At 57.1% G+C, this 13,483-nt stretch overlaps 1 protein-coding gene across 6 annotated transcripts in view; it reads left to right on the forward strand.

The window, feature by feature from the left end:
* LDB3 (LIM domain binding 3) overlaps positions 1 to 13,483 on the forward strand; it is a 59,469-nt gene that overhangs the window by 10,544 nt on the left and 35,442 nt on the right. For 3 of the 6 annotated variants that reach the window (XM_005226534.4, XM_005226535.4, XM_005226536.3), the window contains exons 5-8: positions 6,119 to 6,141; positions 7,180 to 7,383; positions 12,246 to 12,415; positions 13,044 to 13,080. In XM_005226534.4, coding sequence (XP_005226591.2) covers positions 6,119 to 6,141; positions 7,180 to 7,383; positions 12,246 to 12,415; positions 13,044 to 13,080 — 434 coding nt within the window. Of the gene's footprint in view, positions 1 to 2,001; positions 2,370 to 6,118; positions 6,142 to 7,179; positions 7,384 to 12,245; positions 12,416 to 13,043; positions 13,081 to 13,483 lie in introns of all 6 variants that reach the window. The other 3 variants (NM_001035416.3, XM_005226533.5, XM_010820690.4) reach the window with 1 other exon arrangement.

Here is a 13,483-nt window from a genome sequence, read left to right on the forward strand (position 1 = left end):
TGCTGACTGTGGGTGGCAGGCTCCACTTTCAGCCATGGTTCCTAGAGTGCAGCCCTGGTCTGCCTACCTGAACTTCTGCTGGCCCCACTCAGGCAGGGTGGTGGAATCAGCAATGCCAGGGGCAGAGCTGGGGCAGGCCCCCAGAGAGATGTGTTCGAGCTCTGACGAAATGCTCATTTCGTGATAATGTAGGGGTCTCCACCTGGGTGCTTAGCCAATACCTGGGCCTCACAGTTGGGCTGATGGGAAATCTACTTAGTCCACAGTGTTTTCAGGGAAGGGACATGTGTCCAGAAGGCTCTGACCCTCATGCTCCTGAGGGCACTAGCAGGAGGCTGGCTCTGGTATGAAAGCCAAGGCCCCAGTTTGAGTCAGTCACTGCGGGAAAAGCTCTCAGCCCTGGGGGTCTACCGGCCCTCAGGGTTTCTCCTCTGTCACAGGCACTCTCCCTCCAGTTTTCCTTTCTCCTCCCAATTGCCTGCCCCTTGGCTTCCTTCGTAGCTCAGTTGGTAAAGAATCTGCCTGCAATGCAGGAGACCCCAGTTTAATTCCTGCATCAGGAAGATCCCCAGAAGGGATAGGTTACCCACTCCAGTATTCTTGGGCTTTCCTTATGGCTCAGCCGGTAAAGAATCCGCCTGCCATGCGGGAGATCTGGGTCTGATCCCTGGGTTGGAAAGATCCCCCGGAGAAAGGAAGGGCTACCCACTCTAGTATTCTGGCCTGGAGAAGTCTATGGACTGTAAAGTCCATGGAGTCGCAAAGAGTCAGAGACAACTGAACCACTTTCACTGTGAGCTACTTTTGTGCTGCACCCAGGGGTGCCTGGCAGGCTACAGTCCTCAGGGTCGCAAAGAGCTGGACATGACCGAGGACTAAGCATGCACTGCACGCAAGGGCTTCCCAGGCGGTGCTAGAGCTGAAGAGCCTGCCTGCCTTGTCTCCTGCAGGAGACAAGAGATGTGGGTGTGATCCCTGGGTTGGGAAGATCCCCTGGAGAAGGAGTTGGCAACCCACTCCGGTATTCTTGCCTGGACAATTCCATGGACAGAGGAGCCTGGTGGGATACATTCCATGGGGTCACAGAATTGGACACGACTGAAGCTACTTGGCACTCACGCACGTACTGCACTCAGAAGTGCTGGTGAGGCCCAGAGGCAGGCACAGCAGCAGGCACACCTCGCCCGCTCGCCCCAGGCCCCTCCCTGGCTCCCTCTAAGCAGCTCAGTCCTGAGGGGCTGAGAACACAGGAGGCCAGCCCACCAAGCCTACAGGACCACACGCTCCCACCACTCTCCACCCACCGCCCTGAATGACCTCAAACTGACCCTGTCAGTCCACAAGGGCAGAGTGGCTGATGGGCAGGGTGGGGAGAAGAGGCAAGAAGAGGATAACGGGGGTCTGGGCTGGACGACAGATTGAGGAAGTGGGCAGAGTGCTTCTTGGGAGAAGCTGCAGAGGCAGACCTAGGGAAGCAGATGTCAGCCCCGCTCGGCCCGCAGCTTCCCCTCTGCACGTCCGCCCTGCCTATTCACCAGCCCAGGAGGCTCGTCCCACTGGCCACATGCAGCGTGGGGTCACAGAGCAGGAGGCAGGGCTGTGCTCACCAGTGTCCTCCTACAGGGGAAGGGGAACAGATGTAGGATAGAGGGGTCTCCCCCCAGTTCCCTGAGGCCACACCCCCCTTACTTAAAGTCCCACAGGCAGGCTGGCTTGGCCTAGCTTTCTGTGTGGGGCTTTGCATTTAGTCTAGTTTGATGATAGCATCAGGGCCAGGAGCCATATGCCTCACCCCGCTTTTTTTTTAGAAAACTCTTCTTCTCCAGGTGTTCAGGCTGTCTCCCCACCCCGAACTCGGCGCAGGGGGCTGCAGGTTGCAGGGCGGTGGGCTGCGGGGCGCTGGCACTAACCCCTCTGTTTCAGGTCCACGTGGAAGCGCTGGGGCGGGTGTGGCCTCTAACTGCTCTTTTCTCTCTCCCCTGCATGGCGCTGCCCTGCCAGGACCCTGCTCTGGACACGAACAGCAGCCTGGCAGCAGCCAGCCCCCACCCCGAGGCGAGGGCCGGCCCGGGCACCCCAGGCACCCCGGAGCTCGGGCAGATCTTTAGCTCCTCCTTCTCTCAGACCCCCGTCTTCTCCTCACACACGGAGGCCTCTGACCCCGGCCCTCCCCGGGGCGGCCCCGGGGCCAAGATCAGCCTGGAGGGGGCCCTGGACTCGCTCAGCCCGAAAGCCCCGCTGGGCTCGAGCCAGCCAAGGCAGTATAACAACCCCATTGGCCTGTACTCGGCAGAGACCCTGAGGGAGATGGCTCAGATGTATCAGATGAGCCGCCGAGGGAAGGCCTCAGGTGCTGGACTCCTAGGAGGGTAGGTAACGGGCGCACAGCTCTCCGCTGGTGGTCAGGGGCCACCTGGGTCCTCAGTGCTCGTAGAGGCCTGATCAGGGTAGAGTGGGGACTGGTCTCATTGCGGCCAGCTCCAAGCCCATGAGGCAGCACAGGCTAAAAGCCCTGAACGCAGTCAGCCTATTGACACTTGTCCTCATTACTTTACACAAGCCAGCGTGGTGTGTCAGATTTTGCAGAGAGGGAAACTGAGGATCAGAGAAGGTTAGGGTCCAGCTGCCCAACTACTAAGTGGCCGAGATGGGCCTGAATGCAAGAGCCTCAGACTCCCCAAACTTTGACATCAGGCCACCCACCACAGCAGGACAAAGCCTGTCCTAATACCTCCAAGAACTCTGCGGCCAGGGAATGCACCCCTCTGGGAGCCCTGAGGGTTAGAAGGGCATGTTCTCTAGGTCTGGTAGTGGTCTGGGAAGGCTGCCTGGAGGAGGGAGTACCTGAGCTGGGTACAGAGAGATTGGGCAGTGGGGTGAGGGGAGTGGTTGGCAGGAACAACTCTGACTAGGGTGGGGAAGCAAGGGAGCAGGACTCTGAGGAGAAAGGAGCCATGTAGGAGAACAGCATGCCACCCGCTGGCCCCTGAGGTCTAGCTGATGGGACTCTTGGAGCACAGGAATTAAAAAAACCTAGAGCTGAGTGGGCACTGTGGAGAGGTTGAGGGTAGGGAGCTGCCAAGCAGAGCATGCATTCGCTGCCAAGCCCGGCATGTTTGTTATCTCATTATAATTTCTCCCACGGCCCCATGCAATTGGTGTCATCTCCGGGCTGGAGGCAGAGCAGGCGGAGTCAAGGCATACGGCCCAGTGGTCAGGGTTCAGGGCTCTTCCATGAGGCTGTTCATACACCTAAACTATGGGGAGGACTGAAGGAGATCACACGTGTGTAGTACTGGGCTCTGTTCTGGCACACTCTCTACATGCTACCTGGCATCATTGCCTGGAGCCATGCAGCAGGCACATTGATGAGTCAGCATGGCGATCTGGGTCAGTCTGATCCAAGCCCACACCCTCCTGTGACCTTGCTGTACACGGTACCTGTACTGCACCTGCTTGCTCCTTCCCTGGGGATCTCCAGCTTCCCCAGAGCCCTGAGCTCTTTCTGGGCTTCCGAGTGAAGCTGGGTGATCAATAGTCTGAGCACTTGGATCCTGGCTTCCCTGGACCAAGGTGGCAAAGCCTTCGAACCCCAGGCCTTTTCTAGTAAGGGGCTTCTGCTAGGAGGCTGAGGGAAAGACAGAGTAGAAGTGGTGCCCTTCTCCTGCCTTGAGAAGGCTGGTGGGTCTTCCTGGCCCTCTTTGGGACTAGCCCCCTAGCAGGGAGGTCAGGCTCTGGTGGATCTAAACCTCCTCTGCCCACCTGCAGTGATGGTAAGGTCTCTGCTCACTGAACCATCCATGGAGGTTGGGGGCTGACTAACAGTCCATATGCTTTGTCTAACACAATTCTCTCAGCAGCTTCAGAGGTGGGTACCACTCCCTCATGTGATAACTGGGAAGTAGAAGCCCAGAGAGAGCAAGTCATTTGCCCAAGGTCACTGGCTATTGAGTGGCAGACAGGACTGGCACGCCGGTCGATCTGACTTCTCCCTGCGTGGAGACAGGGACCTACCTGCGTGCCCCATTCCTGCTTCTCATGACTCCCGAGGTGCCCTCCCATTGGTTCAATGGCTTCTCAGAACCTGACAACTATCAAATTATTACTTGACACTCAGAGCATCAGGGCACAAGAGTTTCTTTGAAGAAGAAATGGGCTAGAGAGGGAGTGTGGTGCGTGCCTCATTTAAAGCAAAAGCTGATGCTACGGCCCCAGCAGGAAGGTTGGGGCCTCTGACCAGGGGTAGCCGAGGGTCAAGGCCACCACTTTTTGCCGTGTCTGACAGCTCACGGGAGGCAGGGTTGGCAAATGCTAAGCCCTATGTCCTTTCATTCTGTTCTTAACCCATGCTGAGGGTTTTACATTCAGGATTCTGTTCATTCTGCGGTGGGCACCACCCTCTCAGTTTTATGAATAAGGAGACGGAGGCTAAGACAGGTAAGTAACTTGTTCAGAGTCATAGCACTAGGAAGAGAAAAGGTCAGGATTTGAATTCTATCTTGTCTGGCTCCACAAGGAAGCTCCTTCTCTTACTCTCTGGGCAACTTGCAAGGTGATTCCTTGGCACCTTGTATCCCCTTAGGAGGAATGGAGAGGAACAGAGTGGGTGCAAGCACAGCGTGGCCTGCAGCCCCTCCTCCTCCTCATCTCTGGGGCTGGTACTGAAGAGCAGTGTCCCTCAGGCCAGTAGATGCAAGGGCCCCCTCCCCAGGCCGGCCTCATAGCTTTGGCTCATTCTCCCCAAGACCTGGGTGCTCCTCTCTGAGCTATGTCTGCTGCAGGCATCCCAGCCTTCAGGTTCTCAGGCGCAAGTTAAGCAGGGGGCTAAACAAGGAACTGGCTACATGGGCGGGGAAGGGCAGAAGCCTCCCCTGAGGCCAACACTGCCCTCTACAGGGGACACTGGGCCGGTCAGGGCAAAAGCTGGCCCTGCAGCTGTCAGCACTGGCCAAAAATGGAGAAGGAATGGGAGATCTGTGCTGGCCCTTTCCTAATATAGCTCCACCAGCAGCTATTTTGAGCCTGGGAGGTCAGAGGGAATTTTATCAGCTCTGAGACAGGGTTGAGCCTGGGACTGGGGGATCTCCCTGACTTTGGTCTGGATCCCCAGGATCCTGGCCAAGAGATGACCAGGCCAGGCCAGGCCAATGGAAGCCCAGGCTCTCCCAGCCAGAGTCCAGAGTGGTGGCAGAGTGTGGGGGCAGGGACACCACTTTCTGCATTCTTCTCCCCTCAGATTTCTGACCAGCGTCTGTCACTGCAAGGAATTTGCATCTAAAGAAACATAAGGCAGGCAAAGCCTCTTTCAAGGAGACGATGCTCCAGGAGGCTGGCTCTTAGATAAGAGTGAGGGAGGGGTCCCACTTGCAGTGTCCAAGCTGGGCTGTCTTGGTTGGGGGCCTTCCTGCCAAATGCCAGGGCCCACACTTCTCCCAGGCTTCCCTACTCCTCCATCCTGAATCATTGCCCATCCACAGGCTTTTATGGGTGGTTTCTGGAAACCGCACAGATCCCTTACTACTGTGCCCCAGGAGGTGTGTCCAGAGCTGCCTGCCCCTCCTCTGGCAAAGAGAACATGTTCCCAGGGCTGTGAGAAACCCCACTGTACACACCCCAGCACCACGGCAGCTCTTGTTCGGGGAGCAGCACTCCCAGAGCCGCCCCTCATTCAACAAGGACAAGTCTAGAGAGGCTGTGTGTGGCTGGCCAGGAGCCACCTGGGACCTTGGCCATTCCTGTAGCAGCCAGAGCTGGTCCTGTCTCCATCTTCGGCTTCCTCTCCAGGGTCTAGGGCCAGGTTGTATGTGGGAGATTCATGAACATGGTAAATGAGCACCCGTGAAGATGGACCCAAAAAACCCTTCTCCTAGGCAAAGCTTCAGGCACTGTGGACCCATGCTGCAGTTGGCATCTCTGACCCAAACTGAAAGGCTATGATCCAGACTCTGAGCTTTGCCCACTCCTCTCTCTGCGCTCTCTTCACCTAGTGCCTGTCTGGGCTGACTCCGCCTCCACAAAGGCCAGTTTGAGGACCATCCCTACGTCCTTATGCTCAAACCCTCTGGCAGGAGCCTCACTCTGATAGTCCTGTCTTCTTTGCTCTTTCTCTCCTCCCCAGGTGGTAGCCAACTCTCCAGCCAAGTTAGTATCACAGGAAAGCACGTGTGTGCGCTTGCCTGCATATCCCAGCATGCGCCCGCGTATCTGGGGTCTGAACAGTGTGCGCCTGTGTCAGCATGGGCACATGTACGTGCATGCGTGAGTGAGGGTGCATCCGTGTCCCTGAGCGAGGCTGCATGTGTGTGACGCCGCGAGGATGAAGTGGAGGCGTTGGGAGGGGTGCTGGGGCCCCGTCGGATGCCTGGGGCCATTGTGCTCTCAATCCGTTGCTGCAGCTGCTTAAGAAGGCAGGTGGGCTCTGGTGGGCTGCCGGGTGGAGTGTGTGCTGATGCTGGTTCCAGGTGAGCCTGAAGACGTGTCCAGCCTGGCCGGATCCCTCAGAAGGGCTGCGCTTGGCCCTGTCCTTGTCTGCGGAGCGCACTTAACGTTTTGAAGGGAAAAGTCTTGATGGGTAGAAGCTGGTGGGCTGCCCAGCGCGTTGGACTTGGGGGCCCTGAGCACCTAAGCCCTGCTCCGAGGAAGAAGCACACGGGCTGAAGAGTCTGAAGGAGCAGAGCCCCAGGGGGACCCCGGATGAGCCCCTTCGTGGAGGAACCAAGCTCAGAATCCCCATGGGTGCCCAGTGGGGCTGTTTTTTGCCTTTGGGGCATTCCGGACTCTGCTTCGGCTGCCGCTGCGTTTGACTCGTGACCCAGCTCTTGTCCCCTAATCCCAATCCCACCCCCACCCTCTGCAGTCTGTTTCCCTGGGGGAGTGGTGAGAGATCTTTCCACGCCCCCCAGCTCAGGCTTAGCGGGGGCCTCCACTGACCTGGGAAAGAGCAGACGGGCAGGAAACACCTTCTGCAAAGGGCTCTGGGGAGGGTGAGAATATTCCTGACCAGACCCAGCCAGTGCAAGTGGATCTGAGGAACTTGGTTAGCCTTCCTAGGATCAGGCTCAGGGAGATCTCTCTCCACATCCTGCACCACCAGCCTTCACCTTCACCGGTGTAACGCCGCCTGTCCCCCTTCTCTCCTTGCACCTGTCTCCCTCGCTCCCCTCCCCCGAACTCCCCCAGCGCCGACTACCAGGAACGCTTCAACCCCAGCGCCCTGAAGGACTCGGCCCTGTCGACCCACAAGCCCATCGAGGTGAAGGGGCTGGGCGGCAAGGCCACCATCATCCACGCGCAGTACAACACGCCCATCAGCATGTACTCCCAGGACGCCATCATGGACGCCATCGCCGGGCAGGCCCAGGCCCAGGGCAGTGACTTCAGCGGGTAAGCGCCTCCCCTCCGCCGCCCGCGCCGACTCCACCGCTGCATCACCGCGGAGGGCACCGGGCCGCTGAGCGCCGTCGGGACCAGTCTTCCTCTACCGTCTTGAGCTTCCCAGGGCACAGCCCTTGGAAGACAGCCAGCCTTGACCGGGCCTTTCAGACAGAACATGGTGTTCGCTCTTCAGTCAGTTTCACGGTCAACTTTAGGAGAAGGGTAGAGAAACACAGCGAGCGGTGGTTCCTCCAAGCGCTCCACACAGCCTCTGCATTTTCCCAGGCTCCCTGAGGGGGCTGGTTTAGAAGGAGACTTCTGGAATCTCGTTAACCGGGGTCACATTCTGGATACCCCTGGCTCTCACAGCTAAGCCATTCTTTGAGGGGAAGTCGTCGCTTTCTTCTCCAATACATGCCTGGGTTTCTTGCTTGGGAAGGGGCCTCCAGACCAGTCACCCACCATGCTGTTGGCAGTCAGCGCTGCCACAGAGCCCGGGGAGCACCCAGGACCTGCCTCCTCCTGTGTGCCCAGGGGAAGCCAGGCTCAGGTGGGTGGGACTTAGGACATCCCCGGTTCCTGAATTTGCTTGTTAACCGCGGTTGAGGAACTTGAGGGCTGAGTAGGGAAGGAGTTGGCTAAAAATCATTTGTGGATGACACTGGTGAGAGTGCAAAGTTTAATGGGGACCTCACTCCCTCTTTCTGAATTTCTGTCTCTGTTTGTCTTAGTCCCTTTCTTCTCTGCGTTTCTTTCTGTGTTTGCCTCTCTGTCTCTCTATCTGTCTCTGTCTCAATCTCATCTTTTTCTGTCTCTGTTGTTTTCTTTCTTCCTTACACATACACACGCAGAACCCATACTGTACTCTACTTGGGAACGCCATTAGTGTTGACTTTCAAAACTGATTATCTCTTTGGGTAACATGTTATCCCTGAGTCAAGATCTGTAACAGCTCAAGGCAAGAAATCTTAAAATGATTGTGCTTTTTTCCAAAGCTAGGAAAACCAGATGTTGTAAGAGGGATAGAGGCATTCTAAAGTCCCGGATAACTCCTGTAGTCTTTGGCCTGTGCAGATCCCAGTCCTCGTGGCCATGATATGTGTGCAGGTTTAAGGTGCAGCCTCCAGAAGCCAATGGATAGAAAATGGTGTGGTCTTCCTGGCTCTCCTGATGCGAGGGAGCCTGGCCCTCTCAGGCACGCAGTACTTCCTTTGGGCCACCAGGGGGCGGAGGTTGCTTTCCCTGGAGCTGCTGCTGCTGCTGCTTCCGAGCTCACGACTGAGCTGCTTCAGTCGTGTCCGACTCTGCGCGACCCCAGAGATGGCAGCCCACCAGGCTCCCCCCCGCCCCCGTCTCTGGGATTCTCCAGGCAAGAACACTGGAGTGGGTTGCCATTTCCTTCTCCAATGCGTGAAAGTGAAAAGTGAAAGTGAAGTCGCTCAGTCATGTCTGACTCTTAGCGACCCCATGGACTGCAGCCTACCAGGCTCAACCGTCCATGGGATTTTCCAGGCAAGAGTACTGGAGTGGGGTGCCATTGCCTGGAGCAGTGAATCTCAAACCCCACGGACTCAGGGCTTTAGTTCTTTGTGGAACTCTCTGGGTAGTGCTGACTTATCTAATCCCATCTTTGAAAGCAGAAAATATGACCATGCAAGTTTTAAAATGCAACCATTAGCTCATGGGTGCCCAGGAAAACAAGACTGTCTGGTTAAGCCAAAGAGTGAACAGGGATTTCCTGCTAATATTTGCTTGCCGTGTGCGTCCTTAGTGTGATCTTAATATGGTAATATTCGCCAAAGGGAAGCACAGTGGAAGATAGGCAAAGAGCTACTGTTCACTGATTCTGTGTTTTCTGCACCCTGGGGCAAGACAGCTCTCATTTGGTTTTACCTCTAAGATGGCCATGCTGTAATTTTTTTTTTTTAACATGATGCACCGTTGATCTAATCTAGGCTTCTCCTTCCTACCACCTTACCTCCCATCCTTTTCCTCTCCCTTGCCAGCCTGGGAAGCAACACGCTTCCTTTCCCTCTGACTCAGCCCTGCTGGGCTGATGCTGCCGTGGTGCCCCGTCTGCCATAAGGTGTTCCGTTTCTGCTGTTAATTTCCATGATTCCTTCCTCACTGACATTTTCTTTTTGTCTCTCTCTCTTCCTCCTCTATCCGCCCGCTCCCATAACTCATTTCTGATCCTAACCCTGCTCCCTTGTGTATGCGCCGCCCCCCGCCCTCCCATGATGGACACGCACTCACTGCTGGGCTTTCCTCTGCCTGGCAGGGCGTCACCACTGGCGTAAGTAGACCCCACAGTATTTGTTCCGTCGTCCGTCTGTCCGGTTGCGGGATGGTGTATGGGTTTGGTGGGATGTGCTGAGGACCGTGGCTCTGTCCACACTCTTCCTCACACCCACCTCACAGGTAAATGACATGCCTGCGGCCTCTACAGGCAAGTACTTGTCTTCGGGGGTTTTCCCCAGATACCATCACTACAGACATGGAAATCAGAGCAATGACACCACCCTGGCTAGGGCTCATGTTCTGCTTACCGTGTTTCGTGGGGGCTCCCCCCAGCCTTTCTGGTCTGCACTGGGACGGTGTAGACCTGAACGTCAGAATCCACATCAAGCCATTACTCAGGGAGAGGGTGATGAGGGGGCCTCTTGGAGGCCACTCCCCAGAATCCTCATGAAAGGTGGATCTGAAGGAGCCAGCCCCTACCAGGACCACCCACAGGAGGTGAAACCAGAGTCAGACTTGGGGGCAGTGTACAGTGGAGTGAATGCCCACAGGTGACCTTGAGGTTGTAGTGACTGTGGAGTGTTTTTGGTAGTAAGAAATTCATTCTGGGAGTGGCTCCAGAGAGTGGCCTCCGACCCAGGGTCCTAGAACTGCAGGGCCTGTCCTGTCCCCTCTGCATAGATTGTGTCTGGGCCCAGACTCTCAAAGGCACAGCAGTTCCTTCGTCTGGTTCCCAGTGTCTGTTGCGACAGCACCACAAGTCCCTGGTCTTTGCACAGTGTTGTGGGAAGGGAAGCCGACAATGGGACTCCTAAGGGACTCACTTCTGGGGCTCTCGTTCTTGAGCCCTTGGAGCTATGGAAGGAACAGGGAAATATGTTCCTTCAAGGGAACATTCCAGGGAAATAGCAGCAAAAGCCTTCCAGCTGATTCAGGTCCCCTTGAGACTTCTCCCTGCTAGAGATGACCTCCCCAGTGAGATCCCAGCCTCTCCTCTGCTCCCAGTCTCCTCCCTGGCTGGGACCTCCTAGGGATCTGCTGGTTTCCCTATCTGATCCCAACCACAGGCTGCCAGGACCTGCAGCTCTCTGGGCCAGGGCAAAGCCTTCAGGAAAGTAGGGGAGCTCCACCCCGCCTTGGTCAGTTACCGTCTGTCCTCCTCCTCCTCCTCTGCTCGTGTAGCCCACTCTGAGCCGACACAGGGGGCCAGTCCTGGGAGACTAGGCCATTTCTTCTGTCCAGCTCCTTGCGAGAGGATAGATGACGGAAGCACTGGGGGAGTCGTCTTTGCAGCTAGCCAGCACTCGGGGGATGGGGGGAGAGGTCAAGGCAGCCATAGCAGCAGGCAGGGTGCGCCTAGACAGGGGGAGTGTCTGGGCTGGGCCATCTCTCCAGGTGGGGAACACCTGGGGTGTGCAGATCCCCAGCGGGCAGAAGTGGCCTTCCTGAGCCTGTTGCTGCAGAGAGTCTGATGGAAGGAAGGCTGAACTGGGGGCTGGGAAGCCTGGGTTCTAACTCCATGGGGGTCCCTACATGACATAACCTGGAACTAGTCAGCCGGCCTCTCTGGACCTCAGTTTCAGCGTCAGTAAGAGGAGAGAGCTGGGCCACCGGTCCACAGCAGGCTGTTGTTATTCTGAGCTTCTCCTGAGCCCACCCTGACTCCCGAGAGAGTGGACTGGGCAGCCTGGATCCCCCAGCCCTCTCTGGTTGGGTGAGTGGTCATCCGCAAAGCTTTGAATGTATCTTGCCCTGCAGTCTGATTTGGGCTGATAGACCTCGTACTCAAGGGGCTCTAGAGTTCCTTCTGGTTCAGATCAAGGATTTGTTCATTCAACTAAGTTTTGAGCACCTACCATATGCCAGACCTTAGGGGTCTCAGAGAAGGTCACCAGGTCCCCCTCAAAAGGCTGTGCTCCCCTGGGGCAGAGGACTGGTGACCCTCCCCACAACTCCAATCCCAGCTCCCTTGGACGAGAAACCCCACTATCCCTGGGTGATGCTGGGCCTCTGGGGCCCAGTTGTCTGATTGTCCAACCACATCCTCTCCGAGCTTGCTTATTTCTGCGGAGCAGGAGCCCACAGTCCTTCCAGAGAAGTCACGGCAGTGCTGGCTCCCAGTTTGGACCCCAAGCTTTGAGGAGGCCAAGGGACTGACCTGGAGGAAGCCTCCGAGTCCCCAAGGACCCTGTCCTCACCCAGCCCCAAACTCAGGAACTGCTTAGGGAGGTCAAAATTACTTCCAGAAGCCCTCTTCTGCCTCTGCTTTCCATCAAGGAGATCCAGCTCCCACGAGGGGCGGGTATCTTCAGACCTGTGTCTGGAGATAGACTGGAGGGTGGGGGTGGGGGGTTGTTGACAGGAGGGTCTGAGCCTCCTGACCCTCCATGAGTGGAATTCACTGACTCACCGTGACCTCCCTGAGCACTGAGGATTCAGGCCAAGCCCTTGTTGCAGGCTCTCAGATGGCAGTGGGGAAAGGCAACGGTGGGCTCAGACAAGTAGGGGGGCTGCCAACAGGCTTGGGGGTGTTGGGGGCGGGTGCCAGGGGAATGTGACGTGGGGAAGGTGCAGGCGCCAGGAGCAGCCTCCAGCCCTGCCCTCGCCCACGGCCTCTCTCTGCGTTGCAGGAGCCTTCCTATCAAAGACCTCACCGTGGACAGCGCCTCTCCAGTGTATCAGGCTGTGATTAAGAACCAGAACAAGCTGGAAGATGAGGCTGATGACTGGGCTCGCCGCTCCTCCAACCTACAGTCTCGCTCCTTCCGCATCCTGGCCCAGATGACGGGGACAGAATACAGTAAGGGAGGGCTGTTGGGGGTGGGGCAGGAAGGGGTGACTTTGAAGGGCCATGAGGGTCCTGGGCCCTACGCCATTGTCCCACAGAAGCCAGGGAGTCAAGCCCCCTATCCTGGAAGATGAGCTGGCCTTGATAGATAGTGGCCTCTTGCGCCCTTTCTGGCCCCCTGGGGCAGGCATGTTGACATCAGCCTTCTGCTCCCTGACTCCAGCAGTGCCTGGATTGGTTTAAGAGGACCTAGCGGAGCTTCCCTGGCGGTCCAGTGGCTGGGACTCCACTATTCCAGTGCAGGGGGCCCATGTTTGACCCCTGGTCAGGACACTAGATCTCGCATGCTGTAACTGAGACCTGCCACGGCCAAATACATACTTAAATAAATATTAAACAAAAAAAGAGAGAACCTTTCAGGCCACACCTCTGGCCACTCCCTCCCAGCTGCACCACTTCTTCTAAGGCCCCCTTCCTCCTCCTTGCCCTCTGCCCAGCACACAGCCTTTTCCTCCCAGAGGTCACAGGTAGGAGGCGGTAAGTGTCCCATCATGGGTGGGGACTCTGCCCACAAGCTCCAGTAGCTTTTGTTCCTGATGTTCCATGTGATTCCTCCTGATCTGCGACTTCCTACCCACAGTGCAAGACCCTGATGAAGAAGCTTTGCGAAGGTCAAGGTAAGTGCCTGGACTCAGGCTCTGTGGCCTTGGCCCTCCTAACCCCATCCCTCCCAGGGCAGCCCCCAGGTCACACAACTCACAGAAGGAACATCTCAAGTTAATGCATCTGAAAACTCCAGCCCCTGAGGGGCTCCGGCAGATGCTGGCTTGGGGTGTGTGTGTCCCAGGTCAGTGAGGTGGGTGCCTGGAGCTGAGTCTCTATCCCCCTGGCCCAGGCTGCACGAGCAAGGACGCTGGGCTCTCCCGGCTCTCTCCCTGGGCAAGGGGCAGGGCTGCTTTGGCCTTTGCTGGGCTGTTGAGAATGAGGGCATCTCTTTCTATGAGGCACCGGGCTGGCTGCCTGGCCTGCCCACTCATCTCAGGGCCTGTCCCCTGTGAGTCTGAAGGGTAGGCACTGGGA

Source organism: Bos taurus, chromosome 28, assembly GCF_002263795.3.
Source record: "Bos taurus isolate L1 Dominette 01449 registration number 42190680 breed Hereford chromosome 28, ARS-UCD2.0, whole genome shotgun sequence".
In the NCBI taxonomy this organism is placed as follows: domain Eukaryota; kingdom Metazoa; phylum Chordata; class Mammalia; order Artiodactyla; family Bovidae; genus Bos; species Bos taurus.